The sequence below is a fragment of the Paramormyrops kingsleyae genome, chromosome 9, assembly GCF_048594095.1.
Source record: "Paramormyrops kingsleyae isolate MSU_618 chromosome 9, PKINGS_0.4, whole genome shotgun sequence".
NCBI classification, from domain to species: domain Eukaryota; kingdom Metazoa; phylum Chordata; class Actinopteri; order Osteoglossiformes; family Mormyridae; genus Paramormyrops; species Paramormyrops kingsleyae.
The window spans coordinates 32,110,312-32,132,984 of record NC_132805.1 but is presented as its reverse complement, the minus strand read 5'-3'; the positions used below and the strand labels follow the sequence as shown (position 1 = coordinate 32,132,984).

General features: G+C 45.6%; 1 protein-coding gene across 4 annotated transcripts in view; it reads left to right on the top strand.

Moving 5' to 3' along the window:
- zfpm2a (zinc finger protein, FOG family member 2a) overlaps positions 1–22,673 on the top strand; it is a 119,051-nt gene that overhangs the window by 19,503 nt on the left and 76,875 nt on the right. For 2 of the 4 annotated variants that reach the window (XM_023811283.2, XM_023811295.2), the window contains exons 2-3: positions 12,743–12,901; positions 21,787–21,888. In XM_023811283.2, coding sequence (XP_023667051.1) covers positions 12,743–12,901; positions 21,787–21,888 — 261 coding nt within the window. The remainder of the gene's footprint in view (positions 1–12,742; positions 12,902–21,786; positions 21,889–22,673) is intronic. The other 2 variants (XM_023811305.2, XM_023811288.2) reach the window with 1 other exon arrangement.

The following is a 22,673-nucleotide window of genomic DNA, read 5'->3' as shown; positions in this document are numbered from 1 at the left end:
GCTTATGGTACCTGAATCCTAATTAGTTAAATAGTGAGGCGAAGGGGAGAGTGAAAAAAAACCACATTCCAGTAGCCTTAGAAATGAACTTGGGGCTGATAAAATTGAACTAACTACCCCTCGCATAAATCGAAGCCAGGGAAAAGTGTACCATCATTACGGCTAAGACAATATGCAAACTATCTTCAAAGAAATCAAATTGCCGGAATGTTTTCATTTGCATGTATTAACCATTAACATAATGAGGAGACGTGACATTGGACCCGGATTGCGTGTCTGTTCGGATTGATAACTGCGGCGCATCTGCAAATAGTCTCCTGCACAAAAAAAAAAAATTAAAAATTACACTAGCAGTCAAATCAGCATTGAACTGTGGCTCAGATTTTTTTCCAGTCCGAGTCCCAGGCTAACCCTGCCACAGTGTCAGCTCTGTGCCATGACAGCTATCGCTAACCGGGTGTGGGGGGGCTTACAGTCATCGTGACCGGTGTAAGCCTTGGGGAGACCCATTGGCCCTGCAGCGTCCTTCTCTATTCGGAACATTGTGACATCACAGCTCCACCCACACGATAGCAATGTCTTGGGACCAGGTAACCCCCCCCCCCCCCCCCCCCCGAGTCCCACCACAGCCACTTTCATGCACTGGGTCATCACTATGGGCGACGGGCCAACAGCATCCTAGGAACCAGGCGAAACGGGGAAACTTTTTTAATATTCGAAAAAAAATGTGCTACATGCTACGTCTGAGGATCAGCCTCTTAGGTCAAATTATTCAATTAAGTCTGTGTTTATTACTGATACTGGTGCAGCGTTGCGGTTACACTTATCACCCGGTTTGCAGATTGGCGTCCTCGCGAAAAACGCGGGCGTAAAGATTGCCGTGGTTGTAATTAAAATGGCACGGAGACAAATTCGACGCAACCTAAGAAGCGAGGAAAAGGACGGAGGTGTTCGGAAGTCGCACACGCGGCGTCAGCGTTCCCCTACAGAAAAAGGCTTCGGTGTTACAGACGGTGCCCTATATCGTTTTCTGCCACGGCGCTTTCAGAAGCCTGGGCTTTATGCTTTGCCACTGGCCTGTGAGCCGGAACAGGCCTGGATTTTCGCCAGGTGTCCGACAGAACCAGCAAAAGGTGACCCGGACCAACTGAGATGCCGAAATGCGTGGTCTGGTTGTCAAGATTCCGTAACCGGGGCCTAGTCGCTGCGGTCATGTGACTGATGCCCGATCAAAGGGACGTGGTGGCACCGCCATCCCTCGATCCAGTCGGCGGCATGGCAACAGACCCAGGAATGAAAGAAACACTGGAGCAAACATCTTCAAAAAAAAGACAGATTTCCGCTGCTCCCATTGTTATCGCCCCTAAGTAGCAGCTCTCTGTTTCCAACGACGAGTTCTCCGCACGCTCTGCCGGGAAACGGGGCGGCGGCCCGAGCGCGAGATTCCCTCAACGACGGGCTCTTCGCTCCACCTCTCCCGAGTCGAGCCTTAGTTGGCTCGCGGTGTGCCGCCTATCTGAATATTAAAGGGAGTTTCGAGCTCATCTGCAAATGTGATTTGCACGTATCTTACTTCTGCCGTCGTCAAGCTGCTTCGCCGGCGAGCTTCTGAGCGAGGAGGGAGTGCCGGGAGCAGAGGAAAAAAAAAAAAAAAGGGGGGATGAAGGAGGAGACATATGGAATGCTATTGATGTATGCTGTTTGTGACCTAATTTAAATCCCTGCCAACAAGCTCATATCCTCGCTGTACATTTGCTAAATTAGAGCAGCTAAGCCGTGCCTTCGTCGGGAGACAGGTGTAAACAACACAGCAGCCATGACACGGCGCGGGTGAATATGGTAATGCCGCAGAGCACAGAAATAATTTGGACATCATTTTGATGCCCACGGGGCCCTGGGGAATGGCCCCCGGAACGAAGGTGCCCATCGACGGCCCGTTTGCGCCAGGATATAATTACGGCCGGCCCGTTTCCCCTCTTCCGCGGTCGCTCTGCGCGGTGCGCGTGTAATTTGCTTGTAACACAGAAACATATTTTTGTTTTTTTGTTTTTCCAAAATGTAGGCTGAGCTATTTAGGTTTTCCGTCGATCCTCAGCTGACTTTGGCGGGAAGAAACCTTGTGTCGTCCTTTGTTTAGTTTTTCTGCCCGTAAAATTGTAATAACGATGATAATAATAATAATCATGGTCGTAATAAAAATGATAATCTGTACAGGAAAAACAGGATTAGCTGTTTGTGTTTGCAGTGTGCTTGTCAAACGTGTGAAACACAGCCTAAAATGAATTAGCATTTTTTGACCATTTTCCTCTGTTTTAGAATTTATTATCAAAGAATATTGATAATTGTTCACATAACATTATTGATCCCAATTCTGATACCAGCTGATATGTTGACAGATTTTTATTGATGTATAAAGAATGGAAGTTTTGTTTACAATTGGCAAGTGTCGTAAATAAAAACGTACTGTGGTTTTATATCAGAAATCACAGAGTAAACAATATGTAGCTGTTTCTTGGTTGTGGAATTGGTTTGAAATGATTTATATTTAGACGAGAGGGTATCTGTTATGGTGTTAGAAATGTGTGTATTCATATTTGCAGTGGTGATTTGCAGTGCGGGGCCTGAAGTGGCTTCACACTGTGCTTGGTGTGTTATTTACAGAAGCAAGCAGGAAGCACATAGTCTGTAATGAAAGACCCATGGAACACGTTTGAGTTTATCGTTGCACAATGCAATCATTTCTCTATTTAGAAGACAAGGCAGGAGAGGGAAATAATGCACCTGTTAAAAAGAGAATATGCATCTTGGTCTGGACCAGAAGAGGAACTCAAGAAATTCACAAATTTCAGAGCACTGATACAAAAATTATGGAAAATATTTCAATCATGTATATTCCAAAGCATCCACTGCCTTCTGCGAGTGAAATCAGTTTTGTAAATTCTTTATTATTATTATTATTATTATTATTATTATTATTTTATTATGCTGTTGTCTAAAACAAAACAACTGGTAATAATACACTTACTTTACAGAACCGTAAATTCCACTTCCTTTGCTGATCGATGGCATAGATCACATTTCATTATTGTTTTGGTGTTTCCTTAAGCACTCTGCCACCTACTGGCCAGTAAGGTTCATACGGCACACATATACAGTATCGCTCACACATGTAGCAGTGAGTCAGCAAGAGACACCCATGGAAAAACAATCCATTATAAATGATCGGTTGACGTGATAAGCGGTCCCCGTCCTTTCCGTAAGGTCACTGCTGTGGGGTCAGCGTCCTGCCATCTTCCGCTTCCGTCGCGTGTCGTTGTTGGCCAGCTGGACTGTCATTTTTTTTTTGAAGGACAGATCCTTCGAGCCTGAGAGTCTCCTTTCTAAAGGTCAAAATTGTGCCACTTACGTTTAATGTGTGGGGGCCAAATCCCCGCGGAGACCATCCACTCTGCTACTCTTACACCACTTTCATTGGCTCTTCCACTAAGAGTCTGGCTTTTTGTAGGGAGAGACGCCAAGACTGAACATTCGTACCTCCAGCCTTCCTTTTTTCTCCAAGTATTACGCCCATATTACATTTATTCCATGTCGTTCTGGGATTTGCAGTTAGGTTTAAGTTAGTTAAGGGACTAGATTCAGGCCCTTTCAAGGCGATGAAGCACCATTGTGCCACCGAAAACATTCTTGGACGCGGTTTTCTTTTGACGCTGCTTTTGGACGACGGCAAAGTGTGGTAATTTTATATTTTGCAGTTTTGCCTGAGCTTCAGTTTCGCTGCTCATTTCACTGCGAAACAGAAGGTAAACAGAAGTCCAGTCTCCAGGCAAAATGAGCAGCCCTTGCTGAGATTTCAGTGCTTGTCGTCGCACGACACATCTGTGTCTACAACATTAAAGCAGAAATTACCACGGTATGAAGGTGCTTAGTATGTGCTACCCAAGGGTAAGAAGCTGACGTCTTTAAACACATAGACATTATTGAGAGCTGGAAACCTTTGGGCCAGGTTTTCGGATGTCCTGAGGTTTGTCATCTGGGATCTATGTCTAGGTCGTTTTGAAGTCCGTGGGGTAAAGTGACGAGAGACGTTTTCTGTTTCCTCCCTCGGCCGCTGACATTTTTAACCTGCCCCAGAGGTCGAGGAAACAGGCCATGGATGCCAGCAAATAATTATTACCCAAAAAGCCGATGGTTAGCTCTGCAAGCCTCTGCTAGCCGCGCCGCTGCTGCCTGTTTGGAGCACGAGGGCCGGGGTCTCTGTGTGTCAGCTAACGGAGCCCGGCCAGAATCCTAATCTCTGTCTGTAAGCTTCACGTGACCCTCATCAGGAACTAGAGAGGCTGCGTCTCTGTTTTAAAGGACAGTACTTTGAATGTCATTTGACAATTTCCTTTTAATTAGAACTAATTTACAGAAAGATGCCCACCAGCTAATCTTTACAGGATAATTAACTTCTATTTTCTTTACTTTTAATTAAAAAGTGGAAAAGATTTAGCTGATCCATAAAGAATTGTTCTTTTGAAATGTTCATCAGACTTCACAATTCTTTTTGGCGTTGGTAATATTTAGATTGTATCTAATGTTTGCTCTCCTCTGAGTTATACAGTAGTTTTTTTTTTTTTTACCCAGGGTATTAAGAAGTGGAACTATCGATAGTTGAAATAGGAACTAGAGGCAAATTAGAATTGAATTAATGACAAATTTCTTGTAAAAGGAAACTCCGGCATTTAACACTAAAATAAAATCTTCAGTTACATCCATTTCATAAATGTTCGCTCGATGGATGAAGCTGTTATCTGATTCTTGAATCAATTCTACTTTACCCTTTGCTGTACTATGTATTTACTGCAAGTAACCAGAAATAACCACAGCATCTGTAACATAAAATGTGGCCTTTAACATTTCGTGTATCTTATGGCCATACTGTAATTCCGCTTTCAGAGTAACGTAGAAAAATGATGTAACGTATCTGCGTTGCCAAAATTACACTGCGTTTTCATTACCCCAGCTAATGCACTGTACGTTTGGGCTAGCGATAAATTAAACAATTTTGCTGAGCTAGTTACCTACAGCGGATATGAATATTGATCGCTGCAGGTCATTTACATGTTCTGTAATTACTGTGACACATTTCACACTTGGGAATAGGCAGAGAAGCCCGGTGTGAGATCTGTGCTTTCGTGGCGTACCTTCCGATAAAACAAACGCTCTACCTTAAACCCCCATGCGGTCGGCCTAATTGGGGGCCACAGGCGGCAGCAGTCTATTGACAGGCTGTCTTTGCTGGGGAGTCCTTTCTGTCTTTTGCACAGCCAATGGGAGAAGACAAATGTTTCCACTCCATGATGGTTCCCACAGGGAAAATGTGGCCAGTTGTTTGATTTGATTAAAGGTTCCCATTCCAAACTGTTTTTTTTTTTTGTTCCTAATGAAAAGAGCAACATCTATTTCAAATGCCAATTTTGTAATTATATGCTATTGTATCCTGGCTACATTAAAGTCTGTATTATACCGTAGAATAACAGCAATACCGCTATCAGGATGATTATGGTGATTAAGATTATTGTTGGTAGCATTATTACCATTATTATTGCTCATAGGAGAAGCTTTTACGTCTCGCATCACTCTGTGTTAGGCGATATTTCTCGATGTTTATCGCTCTGTGGAACCGATCTTTTCTCGCTGCCTCCACCCCGAACATGGCAAGTCAATGTCAGCGAGTTAATAAGAAACAACCTTTAGCGGCGTGGTCAATTAGCGCATCTTTGTCTTCATTTCCGTGTCAGAATCCCCACGCAGACAGGACCGCTCTCGAGAGCGTCTCCTCCGCCGGGGTGCAGCAACCGGACGACATCCCCCACCCCCATGCCGTCCTCGTCCAGCTGAGCGTCTCTCTCTCTCTCTCTCACTCCCTCTCTCTATCTGTCTGTCTCTGCGGAGGGTGAACCGTGGAGGAAGCCCGGTTCTACAGGGATGCGGGCATCTGCTGAGGCCTGAGGCCAGGCTTAGAGGTGTTTCCAGCATTTTAATGGGCTACTGAAATGCCAGCGTGTTTTCATGCCGTTCCAATTCAAATTAATTGGAGAAGGAAGTGAAAGGAGACATTTTTTGCCCCCCCCCCCCCATTGCAAAAATAAATAAATAAATAAATTAAGGGAACGGTAACTTGAAGGCTACCAGGCAGCAACACTAAAATACACTTTTTTTATGGCAATCAAGCGTTTCTTGGAAAAACGCAGACAATTATCTCCATTAATCTCCTTTAGGTTCAGCTTCAGAGATCTCTTTCATCGCAAATTTCGTCGTGGAGTCGGGTCTTGCGATGGTACACGGTGTTGGGGGGGGGGGAAAAAACCTGCTAGCTTTGGCTGTTTTTTTCCACTGACAAGGAGACTATAAATCACATTAAGGTGATAAGACACTGCATAAAGTAAAAATAAGGAAACATAAAACGCTGTATAAAAGAGACGCCTAGGAAAAAATTATACTGTGAACTGCAAGTCAGTTTTCAGTGAACTGCAGTGGATGATACTCTTGCTGCGGTAAGGAATAGGTAATTCTTTTTAGCTATTTTTAGTTAGTGAATAAACAAGAGACATGTTCCAGCTTTTACAACGATTTTCATATTGTGTAGTCGTCCACAGCTCTGGTCATTCTGAAATTTTACGTAAAAATCTATTCGCAGTCCATCCCGGTGGTTTGTCCATCCAATGAGGCTGTTTCTGAATAATTTTTTTCCCCTGGAAAATAAATAAATAAATAAATTGTGATCACAGCCGCAAATTATAGGCTGTTTTTTGGATTTCTGCATCGTGTTTCAAAGCTGTTTGTTGATGGTTGATTGTAAGGGCCCCTGGATTTAGGAAAGCGGCCATTTCTAATCACCGGAATTACATTGCTTAGCGACTGGAAAATCAAGTTAAACAATACCACTGCCTATTAACGCCTGGAGAACATCGGGCTCCACGGAAGCCTTCCCATCTGGCTCTGCGCGCCAGCACCCAAACCTCAAAAACAATTCAAATATACGAAACATACAACTCACGATTGGCTTGCGACTTTGTTTCTAGTGTGCCACACAACACAGGAAACTTAACGGCGCCTTCCTTTGTGTCAGATAAATGTTTGATGTGTTCCGATGTATGTGCAGTGCGCTACGCTAATGCTAATTCCACCGTTGGGATGTTTTTATGGCACCGATGAATGATTTAAAAACATTTTTTTGGCCTGTAACCCACAAGATGCCTGCGCTCTCTCCATCGCAAAGGTCATTACAACAGTCACGTGGGTGGCAGCAATGATTGGGCCCCTTGCCTTGTAGCAAACCAACAATGTACCTCTCCTTCTCGTTCTCTTCGTCTGTAAATCTTTTATATGTCACCCAAACGAACGTCCCCGTGTCTTCACCCATCCCAGAGCGTGTCCCTAGAGCTTCCATCTTAATTTGAGCCATTTCTGGTTGTGAAATATTTGCAACTGGCCCAGCTGGTTAAACAAATAGCAAAATAACTCTTATGTATACATAATATTGCAGTAGACCCATCCGCAACCACTGGACACATTTCTCTTTTATTTTAGATTTTGCTATGATAAACGGCTCTGGAGCTCCATAAGTATCAGTCTGAGGAGGTTGTCCGGTCGAGCAGGTAGATTATATGTGGAATTTTACACATCCTTCGTGCAGCAGCAGCTAAATCCCCTTTTTTTGTTCTCTTGACACAGCAAGGCGCCCGGGCTCGCGGCAGACGGAGCCGGCAAAGGTTGGCAGGGAGCGGGAGCAGAGCCCGCGAGGCACACGCGCCGGCCCGTGTCCCCGCGTAGGCTCAGGTGCTGCGTTTCATCCACGGGCCAGCTTGGTCACATTTTCAATGGGCGGCAAGATTAAAAAGCGCATAGGTGGGAGCAAAATGATTTCCATGCTCATAGAGATGTGGCGCTTTGTTCTGTCAGATTCAATTACCTCACCTCTAATTAGGAGCCGTAGAGAAGGCTCCGTTTGTGATCCGGACATCACACTGTGTAGCCCGCTGATAATGGGCACTGTTGCTTCCCACACCGCAGACGGGTGAAACGGGAGCCATAGAAACTGCAGCATTCACATCACACTTGCATATTTGTTTGTCTTTCCTCTATTCCTTATTCTACGCACAAATGCAGTTTTTCACATTTCCCTGGGAAGTCCCAGGTAAACTGCACTGCAAATCAGCATGTTCATCTCTTTATTTGTTATTTTTGTACTGAGAACATTGTGCCTCTTGGCAGCTCTGTTTTTGAGGGGTCTGTCGGCCGTCCCCTTCTTGTGAGCCGGTCCCCCTCCTGTATTACAACATCTCCTACCCCCCCCGTTGTAGTTTAGCTCTGCCACTGCCGATCCCTGTCTAGCTCGAGATTTTGGGCGCCCCAGTCCAGACAAATCCAGTTATTTTCCAGATTTTCTAGGCCCCCTGTCACTCAGGGGCCCTTGGAATCGTCCTGACTTTCCCCCGCGTTACGCCGCCCCTAGACTCAGGGCACTGCGTGGACAAAAGCTGCTCCGGGACGAGGGGGCCACACGGGGCCACTGTTAGCACTGGTTGCCGAATTAGCACTCGGACAGAGCCGGGCTGTGTGCCCTAGCTCTGAAGCTATCGGGACCCGCGTTCGGCACAAACGGGCTCGGCTTGAGGGGCGTGCGGCTGGGCCCAGCCCCCATACTGCTCTCTGTCTGATGCTGACCTCTGCCACTGGAGACATGTGCTCCTTTGACACATTCTTAGACGCATGGTACTAACTTACTCTCGCCTCTTAGCTAAATGCTAAGCTAACCTCTTTAACCTCTCTCTCTTTAGGTAGGCAGTATTTTCATAGTTTATAACTGTACTAACATCTCAGTTTAACTTTAAACTCTCTGTGGATCCTCAACTAATGTCTGATTTTATCTCCAACTTTTCAGTTTTTGCTGTCCTAACCTCTCTTGAAGCCTCTCATGGTCTGAAGCCAATCCCTCTCAGTGTGATACAGCAGTAGAATTCCAGCTTGGTCCTAAACTTTCTAAATTAGATACTGTACTAGCTTGAGTATTAGATACTGTACTAGCTTGAGTATTAGATACTGTACTAGCTTGAGTATTAGCCTAATCTCTCTTAATACGGGATTTTTTCTGTTCTTGGTTTTTTTCAATTTCCTTATTCATGTAAGCAAATCTGTCACATAGCCGTATACATCTTTCGCGTTGAAGTTGCAGGTAAGCAAACGTTAGTTCGACAGCAAAGTTCCTCTATACCAACTCAGTCTTAGCATGTGAAGGTTCGATACATCTCTCAACTTAGGCTTGTGGCCTGGGTTTTATTCAGGCCTTCCTCCCTAGCAACCTCATGATCACCCCTCTATTAAGCAGGAGTACGCCCTTTCTGTCCCGGGCCTGCCCCCGTCCGTTCAGCAGGCCTCAGGTTGGTTCCTCCTCTCCGGTGAGCGCTTAGCGATGCCGGCTTGGCACTGGCCTGGCTCTCTGGCCCTCTCAGGCCTGCAGATGGATGCACCAGCAGATCCGCCGCAAATGTCCGTCGGGCAGATGCGTCTACGTTGGCAGAGGGGCCGCCGTGATGTTGGCCGTCGTACAACAAGATGCAGAAGCCCCCCCACCTCATTATACCTTGTTTTTTTTTTTTTTTGCTTTTCTTATACGGCGGATGGCTTTTTTGGATCGCATCACACAAAAGCGGGAAATCAAAGTGACACCCCCTGACTTGGAGAAGACACGATAACAGGGCACATGGGTGAGATATCCCACGGGCCGTTTGTCACCCGCCCCACAGAAAGGCACCGGTGTTCACGGGCCGTAGTGAATGTGACGGGGTTTTAAACAGTACACAACTAAATATAGCAGGGCCAGCACTATCAGAAAATGAGTTAGGAGTGCGGCGCGAGTCGTTTAGAAAGTCATTATTCTTATCTTTGCTGTCTCAAATTATTTCAGGTCTCTTCATGCAATGAATTTTGTATAATAAACTAAACATATGGAAGGGGGATCAAACTTTAAGTAATCTACACAGGACCCAGGAACTCTCCATCAAAACTGCGCTTTTTCGTCCCAGTTTTTTTTCTCTTTCTGTAACGTCTTCATGCATTATTTATGCCTCTCGGCGGCTCATAACAAATCGCATTGTTTGCCGTTAGGTTCCAGCAGGTTCGTTAAAGCGAACACAGTAGATTAGTGGCTATTGGCTCCGCCTCCCCGTATCCGGTTAGCGCGCCGCGTACAAGCTCGTGTACGCTTGCCCAGAACACATCCTTAGTTGTGTCAGAAGGCCGGCTTTTTAGACCGGCTTGGGCGAGCTAATTTAATAGTTCGATCCTTATCCCGAGACGTCGTTTTAAGCAGCAGAAGATGCTCAGTAGCATGAATGGTGATACGAGGCATCAGATTTATATATATAAAACACGAAACTATAAAGTTGTACTCATTTAAAGCTCCCCCCCCCCCCACTGCAGCCTCGATTAGAGATCCGCGTACTAATTCCTTTCATGTTACGGAGCTCCAGCCGCTGTTGGCTTGCTACAAAGGAGTAATTTATAAGACTAATGAAAGGAATGAACATGGCGTGGAAATGGTGGTGGTGGGGGGGGGTCCTTTATGACCCCCCCCCCCGCACCCATCCGCCAGCCCGCACAGGAATAAAGGGAGACAGGAGGAAGCGTGCACAGCACCGTTTGTGAGCTGAAACAGTGGCTTTGTGAAGGATTCCTTACAGGAGAATACAGCGATAGGTCTCTGAGAATACATTTTGTGGCCTGGCTCCCGCAATGACAGCACGAAATAGATAAATATCCACCTGTAAGGACTGGAGGGAGCTGGGCAGGGGACCCCCACCTCAGAGGGAATCGAGATATTGTGATTATTCATTATCTTGATTGTGGAAGTAGTAGGTGTTTTGGGGAGTGTCTCCTTAGCTCAGATCAGATAACAGCCTTAAAATTTTTTAAGGTGACGACAAAATAATGTTATTTTCTTTTTGGGGAGAAGATGCAGGGAAAGGCACCGTTTAAATGTCATTCATGTGCAGGTGAATTTTTTTTATTTGAAACTAATACCATCCAGGGTGTAGTTTGCTTGATTGAAGCAAGTGGTAATATGCAAATGCGAAAAAAAAAGATGTACAGCTACAAGCAAAACTCCAAAATCATTTAGATTTAAAGAAATAATGTTGCACAGAGGGGAAAAAAATTAATCACACGGAAAAATGTCTCCTTTAAGATTGCAGCGTTGTATTACCTGCAGCTATGGAATGTAAATGAAAAATCAACATTGTACCCTGTGATAAGGCTAACAAATTAATAAACGCATTTTCTTTCCACCTCGTGTTCTGTTGCTCCACTCGGTGAGGAACTCAGTTAGTTTGGAGTTTCAGATACTGGGAAAAGGGGGACATCCGTGCCGGTAACATCATTTCAGGCATCGCCCAAGATGTCAAAAGTATCCAGAGGAAGCCTGAGCTTCGCAGTTTGAAGGCCGTGGTTTACAGTCTATTGCAGCTGTGGTTACCTTTGTTGAAAGCAATGTTAAAAGAGAACACCAACATCTTCCTTATCGAAGCATCTGACATTCAGCGATTAAAGTCACCAGGTACGGATCCATTATAGGGGAGGCTGAGGACAGCTGTTGAATTGATTCTGGTAGACGTCTTAAGTTAGCAGAAGTAGAAGGACAAATAGCTGGGATTAGATGTTTTTAAAAGTGAGTTAAAAGTCCGTTGAACAACTGACCCCATTCAAGAATTATCTCTGGTCTCCCCTAGTAAATCCAGAAATATGCAAATCATGTTGTGTTTAAATATTGTAAGCTCTTCCACAAGCAGGATATTCTATTGTAGTATCCTTGCTTAGCTTGTACAGTGTTACAGAGAGAAAATCCTTTGTATTTCTAGATATTTGTTTGGCTGGAAAATTTCCCATTTTCCCATTTAAGTACAGAAACCAGTTTAGAGTACGTAGCTCTTCAGAGCCACAGTAGCAGCAGACCTTCTGGTACCAGAACCACAAATTTCTACATTCATCCTCTTCTGAGTTACAACCCGAAAGACAACTAATCCCATTCTTGGTGAAGAACGATTTATATAAAGTGACAGTTTCAGATACCAAACACTTCATAGTCGAAGAGTTAAGAAAATATGCATATATTAAGTACTGTAAATTGCCGAGCTGATTACAGAGGAAAATGGTGCGTAAAATATATTATAAGCCAAAGAAACGTGTGGCGTTTTTAACTGTGTGAAACTGTAAAATGCAGAGTGTAAAGGGGTAATTAAGCACAGTCTCTTCGTCCCAGCTATCACAACATCGATGTTATTTTGGCATTTTATTGTTTTGCAGTACTCATTGAGGGGTAAAACAGGAGGCTTTTGTCTACATTGTGCTGCAAGAGAGATTTATTGAGCAAAGTGTGCAGGGAAGAAAAACAGGAAATGGGCCGGTGTGTGTGTGTGTGTGTGTGTGTGGAAAGGAGAGGAAGGAGGCGGGTTCTTTATAGCCTTCAGCTGGTGCTAACTCCCCTGACTCTGTTCCCACAAGCTGAAATTTCCCCAAAAGCAAAGTACTTCCATGCATTGCTGTGCCAGTTTATCCCAGAGCAATCATGCAGTAGTTGCTTCATAGCCATAGCTGTCTATTCTCTGTTCGTTTAGCATGTTTGTTTAACGCGTCCTGCCCGTGTTTCGCCTGTTCGGTCCCCCAAAATGGCCCTTGAACAGAAACGTGCCTCTGTCGCTAGGGCCGCTGGATGACGGCCTCGAGGATGAAGAGGAGGAATGTGTGTCGGAGGGGAACGAGCTGGTGGCGAAGGACGAGTTCTCCACAGAGGAGAACTTCTCCGGCGACTTCGAACCCGAGAACCTGAACTGTGAAGACATGGAGTTCTTCTGCAGCAAAGGTGACCCTCAAAAAAGAAAAGCGAAACTTCTCCACATCATCCTGCCTCACATCCTGCTTTCACTCCTCTACCTTACGGCCATTTTGCGTGAAATGATCACTGTGAGATTTCTCACATGTCAGGTGCGATTTCACCGGGCCCCCGACTCCACCTTCATCCCATCACACAGCTAGCTGAAACAAAAAGGCGTAGTTTTTTAACTGTGTGATGTTGTTTGCTCGCGTCCTGTTCGTTTTTGAGGCCCTGGCCCTGCCCTGTCACTGCCTCTCCTGTAGCAGCGTGGGGCAGTTTGGCCACAGAGAGCTGACAGCACCTGCTTCTCCTTGGCTTACAGGGAGAGATGCTGCATAATAACAATGAACACCCAGCCCGACCAAAGCCGCAGCATTTGTTTGAATTCTAGTTCAATTATTTATACCTTTTTTGTTGTTTCAATTTGGTCAAATCGTATACAAGAACACAAAACTCATCAGAGTCTCGCTCTGGATGCACAGATGAAAGAAATGTCATTTGTCATAACCCCCCGATTTGCCTACACAAGGTGTTTCCAGCTGCACCAGCAGTCAAATGCTATGAATTTTAATTTTAAATTAAACAATTTACTCTTTCAGTTCCCCTAGCCCCATCTTGAAAAAAATATATATATATTTTTTACACTTTGAAAGTTGAAACTATTAGCTTGGGGGATTTCACTAAAAGAAATTGTTTTCTTTTTCATGTTTTCTCTGCATAATAATAATTTTTCTTTTGTTCTTCAGGAGAGGGATTAAAAAAAAACATCATTACATAAATCTAGATTTGGCTGCATCCAAACAAAATGGCGTCAATTGTATAGGTCTTCTTAATTTTTACAGAAAATGAAATGTGTTCAGACCTGATGGTCACAGAACAGCATGTTGTATTCGGTCCAGTACATTTAATTAATTTATTGATTCGAATATGTCATATGACAGTGACATTTATCATGCTAATCATTCCCGCTTGTGGGCACTGACTGGTACCATCTCTGTGCTTCTATGTTGCAGAGATTCTAACCTTTGACCCCTACAGGGCAGTGCTAGGGGAACCCTATAGCTACAGTTAAACATTTTTGCAGTTCCTTGAACGATTAGCCAGAGCAGAAACATTGAGCAGGTGTGTCACAGAGGTATCCGATTTGATATGCTCTCACTGGGAGTGAGCTGTGTGAGACCTGGGTGACCTCTCTGGGAGTGAGCTGGGTGACTTCACTGGGAGTGAGCTGGGTGAGACCTGGGTGACCTCTCTGGGAGTGAGCTGGGTGACTTCACTGGGAGTGAGCTGCATGAGAGCTGGGTGACTTCACTGGGAGTGAGCTGGGTGAGAGCTGGGTGACTTCTCTGGGAGTGAGCTGGGTGAGAGTGAACACAGGAGCATTATGGATCTTCAGGGAATTTCTTGTGCCTGTAATTGTTCCCATTGGACTGTCGCAGCAGTCGCTGAAGTTTAGCAAGCTGTCGTGTTAGTTACATTAAAGTTATTAATGTCTGCGAATGAAGCAAAACTGCCGGTTTTTGAGTAACAAACTGTTTTAAAAAGTATAATCAAAGTGTTGCATTAAAACGAATCTTAATCTTAATCTTTCCCCTTTGGGCACAAAACCTTGTAAGATTTTCTACTTAAACCGTCTCAGCTGAGTCTCTCAAAATACGAAAGTGCTCTTCTCTTCACATTTTGTTGTCTTTCCATAACGGTCAGACACAGTCATCAGGTGTATTCATGAATACCCTCATTCCACTATTATGCCTCTTACCAAGTAATTTAACTGGTCTTCTGAGTGGCTTAAACCTGCCACATTCACACAGAAGCGGTGTGAATTGAATGCAGTACAATTTGTCTGCGATAAACGGTTTTATTCATGTTTTTCTCCCAAATGTGAGGCAGGAGAGGGGAATGCCCTTGATGAACTAAACCCTCTCAGATTTCGATGGCGTGCCGTAATTAGCCCGGTGTTGAGTCGGACGCAGGTTTTAAAGGAGTCACTCATCCCGCCGCCTTAATCTGCTGCCGCTTCCTCCCTCCTATGCGAGGCGTCTCTGCGGGAACCGCCGGCCAAGTCCCCTGTCTTAGCTTAGCCTTGTATCTGTGTAGTCACTCACCGAAATGGGCTTGTCAGGAGGGCCTAAAGCCTCTATTAAAAGTTTCGGCCTATAATAGGTATTAAAAAGCGGGCGGAACACAAAGAGCGGCACCAATTTTCATTAACATATGAAGCGCCTATTAACTTTGATCGCGGTACGGCGAAGGAGCAAAGCCGCTTAAAAAGCACAAAGGTCGAGAAGTTGAATGTCACCGAAGTCTCAGCTGCTCTCCTTAGCCTCACTTGAAAACGCTCCTTGGATCGTCGCTGCGAGTACCTGCGAGGGGGCCGGCCACGCAGTCCGGCTACGTAGCCCGTGAGACCTTGGCGATGCACGCCTGATCTCATGCCACCTGGGATGTCGGGAAAGAGGCAGATGTCACCCTACAGGCCTTGGTGCTTGACAATATCCGTCAGACTTTCTTGCTTCCTCCATGTTGGTTGTTGTGCACCTATTCTGCGAGAGGAATGGTTTAATTTAAAGTCTGGCGTCATTGTTTATTAGTAAAATTAACTTGTTTGAAGGTTCCTCTGTACTGTTATTTGTTGTTATTTGTTTATTCCATCCATCCATCCACCCATCTTTCAGCTGCGTATGCCGTGTAGGTCGACAGGGGACACTTGTTTATTAGCCCTTGTTCTTTACTGCCGTTCTTGTTTCATTGTACTCTGTGCAAACAACGATAAAACTCTGAAAGTTGAAACAGAGTATTTTGACTTCAGGCGAGACTCCAGTGAAGTTCTTCAAGGCGTGACCTCGTTCTACCCCGCTCTCCGACACCCGTAAACCTGCCCCCCCCTCCCCCCACGTCGCATTTATAGAGGCTGCCTGGTGTCTGGTGGATGCGCAGAGGCCTCGTGTTTCACAGCGGCTATTTACAGCCCGTTGTCACGTTCCCGTGCCATAATTTCGTGAGTGATCGCTTTCATTTACAGAGTGGCATCTACTCCAGAAATATAGTTTTTGTAAATCATGCTTTTGCTTTAGTAGAAGTTGGAAAAAACAAAAAAGGAAGTTTGTAAAAAGTTTATTTTAAAAAAAATAAATGTTACTTTCTGTAGGTGTAGTGTGCAGAATGTCGCTCACCTAGCAGTTACTTCTAAATTAAGCTCTAAGCTGTTGCATAATCACTTCTCACAAATTAGTGTTTTTCTCTTCCAAAAATATCCAGGATTTTGGATACGACCACAATCCGTGCTTTACTGCTGTGGTATAATGTAGAAAAGAGGAACAAATTATGTTTATTTATTTGTGCTGGTAACTCTCACAAACTATGACTGACTAAGGCACAGTTACTCACCAAGCAGTATGCGGTTAATAGATTCATCCGAAGCAGCTTGTGATTAACCGTTCACCAGCTGGGTCATTCTTACTATTACTGAAAATGACCAGAATAAGCTGTAATTATGGTGTCTCGTGTGAATGCACGCTGACCTTTTCCGGAATATTCCCTCAATAAATAATTGATATTGTAAAAGCTGGTAACTTGCCGGCAATAACTACAGAGTGGACCAATTAATTACGACGGCCTTTTTTCCCCCACAATGAGGCAAGGAGGGAGCTCTCGTGTGCAGGCGGATCTTCTCAATATTTCGGCACGGAAGGCGGCCTTCGGAATGGCAAATGTGGAATTTTAATGCAAAGTTATGCGGAGAATATGGGAAATGCTAATTTGCGGCGTGATAAGATGAATCGAGATGTCCCTTTAGCCCCATTTAACTCAGTGGAGGAAATTAATCATTAATGTTTGTTAAGTATGACAATCTAACTGGGCCAGATCTACATGCTCCAAGACCAAACCGGAGCAAGATAACCGGCTGCCGACAGAGGGAACGGCTGCCAGATTCTGTAATGGGGGCTGTTTGTGGGCTTTCTTGCATGCCTTTAAAGAGACAGTCACGCGGTTTTTGCCGACCACCCCCCTGCGCCCCCAGAACCTGGATCCAGCATTTCTGTGGATATTTTTCGCAAATCGCTAGCGATGGGATCTTAGGCGTCTTCTTCTCCTTCGCAGCTGTGAAACATCACGGGTCTGGAATGAAAACGGTTGATGTCCTGCGTTTGTCCTGAAATGATTGCGCTTGTTCTCCTCTTAGGGCAGATCTGCCCAGAGTTAATAACCGCATATGCTGTTCTTGTGGGAGCGGACCGTACCATTTGAGACTGGTTTCCTTTTCGCCGGTGATGAGAAAATGCGGTTTTCCCCGCTTCGTCTCCTTGTCCTTGTCAGGGAGGATCTCTGTAATCTATAAGGCCCTTTAGCTTTTAATAGCGGCAATGGTTTGTTTGCGACAGAGCTTTAGTTAGCAGGAGGCTAAGGGGGATCCATTTTGTAAGTTCTCCTACCTGGTACTGGGTAGAACCTCCTTTTGCTTCCGTCAAGTTTTGATGACTTGTCTGATTAGAGATGCCTGTCTGCATGCTAGTGTTCTCCAGAGCTGTTATTTTTGCACTTGTGGCCTTCCTGTTAGCTTTAACAAGTCTGGACATTCTCCTTTGACCTCTCTCATTATCGGGGTGTTTTTTCAGGAAGAGAACTGCTTTTGGCTGGATGTGTTTTTTTGTTCATCACACCATTGTCTGTAAACCCTAGATGCAGAAGCGTTAAGGTGTACCCACAAGTGGATTGTTCAGGTCAAAAAAGTAATAATCCAGACCAAGATTTTGTTTCAACCAACCAGTTGAGTACTTTGTGACTGTGACTCTTCATACTTGGCTGGTTGGTTGCAACAAATCCTTGGTCTGGATTTTTACTTTCTGGACCTGAACTATCCACCTCTTTGTATACCTAATAAAGTGGTTACTGAGTCCTAGAAGGTGGCACAGAGGCTCCCAGTGCCTCCTGGGATAGGTTCGAGAATTGCCGCTACCCTCTCCTGGATAAGCAGCTGAGGAAGATTGATCATGATGTAGAAGGTTGGACTCTGAAGAAAGACAGTTCACATGGATGGTGTAAGAATACAAAGATCCTGGCATTTTTTTTTTTTACCCCAACGTACTTCTAGTCTGTGATGATGTAAAAGGGGAACTATTTTTTCAAAAAACAACATGGCTTGGCACATGTGAGGCTTAACATCACATTTGCGTAGAAGTCGTATTTAAGACGTGGTCTGCGGCTCCATGAAAGAGAGACGCCGAGTCGTGTTACATGAGGATAGAGTTTGTCGTCACTCTGTATCCGCGAGATTATGGGAGACGGGTCATCCTTCAAAGGCATTTCTCGGGAAAGATTACCCTCCTGATCCGTCCAGCCGACCGGCATGCATCCCCGTCGTTTCGCCTTTAATGCCGATCGGTTCATTAGCCGCTTGATCCACTTGATAAACCATTGAAAGGTCAGCTTATGTAAACCGGCGGAGATAAAACCAAGGTGATAGGACACCATGATGCTCTTCCAGACATGACACATTCCGGATTCCCCTTTGGGACGCCGAGGATGTAGATTCCCAGTCGACCTGTTAAACTGGGGTGCTCTGCAGAAATAAAATGATACTGGGGGTAACTTACGGAACCCTGAGCCAATTTCTCTTTGTGATCTTTGTGATTAGGGGATGCATGTTCCTTGAAGTCGCATGTGCAGGATAAACGTTTCCTGAGGGCTTTCTTCATGGAGACAATGCTGGGGGGGGGGGGGGGGGGGGAGCCAATATGACTTTGCCCCTACCTTGCTGGAGGAGCTGTTTGTGTGCATCGCCTATGAGATTATTAACCGTGATCAGGCAGGTGGGGAGGCCTCTGATTGGAGCCTCAATACGACGGGCTTCTACACCTGCCGACCCTTCTTGTGAACCTGCTGCCAGACCTCCATCCACGCTGGAGGGTGGGGGGTGGGCAGAGTAACCACAGCTTAGATGGGTACCCAAGCAAGGCTCTTAAACCACCCCACCCCCCCACAGAAAAATGCCCCAGGGGTGCTGAACGGACAGCTGACCCTGTGCTTAGACCCCAGGCTACTAGAATGTCAAGTGACTCAGTGAAGACTCACTGTAGATCAGAATCTCTAGAGTTACACTTACAAGGAATCTGACTTGATATTTGCTCCAGGAATCTTACAAACAAGGCAATAAGCGTTAAATAAAGGTCAACATATAAGGAAGTTTTATAATATAACTCTATACAAACTATTCTAACCAGGTGTACAGTATGTAACAAGATTAGCGATAGACACAGTATTAAATATATAGCATAATAAGCTCTGAATTACAGCTTCTCAGTGTAACTGAAGCAAAGAGATCGTAGTTCAAAGTGAGATTACATTAGAGAGATTCCTGAATGATCCTCACAGATCAAGATCATACTGATGGCAGGGAGATATTTCTAAAAATATCACAGAAACGCCGACCTGGAGCTGATAGCATTGTTTCGGCTTCCCGACGAAGCCCCTCTGAAGGAACTTCAGCAGTGACATTGTTCCTCGTGGGGCCGCGCATGCGATCGTCTTTAAAATGCATTGCGAACCGTGCTAGATAGACGGCAGAAAATCCTTAATCACTGCTTAATTAAGGAATCATCTTGTAGCTTCATTTCCTGAGCTGTAATTAAACAGTTCCAATACGTTTCGTTACAGGGCTTAACATGTACGCCTGAGATCAAGGTAGAGCCTTAATGTTATCGCGCTCTCTTCTTTAAATTTGGTACTTTGGAAGTAACTGTTGGTATTTGCCTTTGTTACAGCTGTCATGATATCAGCCTCGTGTGTTAACGAGGCTCTCGAAATCCAGCAATTAATAGAGCGGTAGGGGAATTTAGTGTATGTGCTCCCCATCACTGCAGTGCGGGGGTGGGGGGGTGCAGTAACCCGACCAGACACTCATACGTGGAAAACTGGGTCACAGTGACCTCATGTACTGTAACTAGGACAGCAGTGTTCACTTCCCTCAGTTTCCGTGTTTTTTTTTTTTTTTTTTGATGAGACAGGAAGCACATGTCCTCTTCACAGCGTCAGTGTCCGTCTTTTGAAGTGAACCATGTCTTTAAGGAGAGAGAGAGAGAAAGAGAGAGGGAGAGAGAGAGTTGGTCTGGAGGTGAGGATGGATTTGGGGGAGGTTGAGGAAGGAACTGAATCTGTCAGGAAGTGCCCCACAATGTGTGGATGTCTGTCTGGCCTGGAGACATGTGGGGGCCACTTTGCGCTTTTAACGACCCCGGGGCTCTTAGGGGGAGTTCCTATCCGCGTTTATACACCCCCTGCTTGGACGTCTTCATCCTCTGTCCCGTCCAGCGCACGTCCGTGCGTCTAGACGTGCGGTGATTCAGAAGGCGAGGCGTCTGAAACCATTCCTGTCAGGCCCCTTCGAGGAGACACTTCCGGAAAAAGTGTGTAATCCTGACGTTCTGCTTCAGGAAACGCCGGTACGGAGTTCGGCTCCTCCAGAGTGCCGTTTAATACACTGCGCTCTTAGGGCTGCAGCCTATTGGTCTGCCTAATAGGGTGCATTATGGGTAATATTCTCTGCTCTGTTTGATGTATGATCATCATTCACCTTTGAGCACATTCCCTATCCTACGCTTCAGTGTTTCACTTACTTTATGCAGTCCTGATAATTTTCCACACAAGATCATCATTCCCTTCATCAAATCATCTTCTTTTGTACTACTTTAGTATTCCAGATCATTATGTTTTTTTTCTCATTTAGGCAGGTAATTACATATATCAGTTTTCAGACACAGATTATGTCGTCAATGTTTGGCATCGATGGTGGAGATATAATTGTTATTATTATGGATGGTCCGTGTTTAGCAGGCAGAATCGGCACAATTGAGGGTCGGTGGGTCGGACCGAGCTCCCTGTCGCCACGCGGCAATCCGCACATCGCCAACCAGAAAACACGCCCGGTTCGCAGGGTTGCCAAAGTGGACCAAAGTGCGAATCAGAAGAATATCCCTACGCAGGCCTGCAGCCAGGAAGGGGGGGGGCGGGAGAGCCACAGCTGTGAAAGGTAGCGGCCCCCGGACCCGTGTTTCCTGACCACCGTCCTGGTGCCGGCCGTGTTACGTGACTTGTGGCTTACAGCTAGCTGTGTATGTGTTTTTGAGTCATGGAGGTGATCATAACAGTCACATGCTGGGGAAAATTTCAGGAAAGACTGAGCGAAACTTTAACCTTAAAGCAGGCAATGGTCATGATGATCCTATCTGTGCTCCTCTTCCTGTCACATTGTTTACATTCCAATGATTTTTCTACCCATCAAACTCTGACTATTTTTAAAGAAAGTCCCTCAGCAAGACCCAAGGCTTGAATAAGCCTTGAACTTGATTATCGCCATTCCAGTCCCCCCCCCTGCCCCCCCCCCGGAGCATCCCCGTGACCCCCTTCTGATCCAAAAACCGTGGACAGACATGCGTGCCTTGCCGATTGCCCCCTTATCGATTTGGCTTCTGCAAGCGCAATCAGATAACAGAATTCACATTGTGCAGTTAGTCGAAGGTTGTGCTTCGCCAACACAATTAGGTAATCAGTTTAAGGCCCCAGATGTGTGATACAACCTGGCAGTCCTTAAGGATATTAACACTGGAGACCACGTTTGGCGTTTGCCAGCAGACTTTGATGTGGGGTGGACGAAACGTGTTAGAATTTTCACCATTTTTTGTGTTCGAATGCTGGATGATGAAATCAGAAACTTGTAGATAAATTGAAATATATAAAGGGTTTTAAATCTATAGATCATGTTTCGCGACTGTTTATGTTGTATTTTGAACGTTGCTGCAGTGAAGCATATCTGCCTCCCAGAATTCTCTGCTGCTATACCACTGTGCCTCCCCTAACCCCCGCATTCTTTCCCTCAGGCGAAGAGGATGTCAGTAGGGAGGCTGGAGAGTCCGACGGTGATGGACAAAATGATAAAGCCCGACAGCCTCCTCTCGGACCTGAGGACTGGGACGGACCAAGTAAGTTTACCTCTGAAAATCAGAAGGCAGAATAGTGATGTCACTGTGTCCTGAGCCCCTGTAGTGATGTCACAGTGCCCTGGGCCCCTGTAAATGACGTCATAGTGTCCTGAGCCCCTGTAGTGATGTTACCGTGCCCTGGGCCCCTGTAAATGACGTCATAGTGTCCTGAGCCCCTGTAGTGATGTCACAGTGCCCTGGGCCCCTGTAAATGACGTCATAGTGTCCTGAGCCCCTGTAGTGATGTTACCGTGCCCTGGGCCCCTGTAGTGATGTCATAGTGTCCTGAGCCCCTGTAGTGATGTTACCGTGCCCTGGGCCCCTGTAGTGATGTCATAGTGTCCTGAGCCCCTGTAGTGATGTCACAGTGCCCTGGGCCCCTGTAAATGACGTCATAGTGTCCTGAGCCCCTGTAGTGATGTTACCGTGCCCTGGGCCCCTGTAGTGATGTCATAGTGTCCTGAGCCTCTGTAACGATGTCAGTGTCCTGAGCCTCGGTAATGGTGCCACAGTGTGCTGGACCCCTGTGGTGTTGTCACAGTGCCCAGAGCCCTTGTAGTAATATTGTAGTGTTCTGAACCCCGGTAGTGATGTCATAGTGTTCTGGGCCCCTGTAGTGATGTCATAGTGCCCAGAGCCCATAGTGTTGTGAACCCTCATAGTAATGTTACAGTGCTCGCTGTACAGTCGTATATCAGCCACTGGCTTGTAGTCACTGTCCTCCAATGTGAGAGAAGCCCTTAAAAAGTGCCAGAAGTAAAGGTCAGGGACACTACAATGTAGAT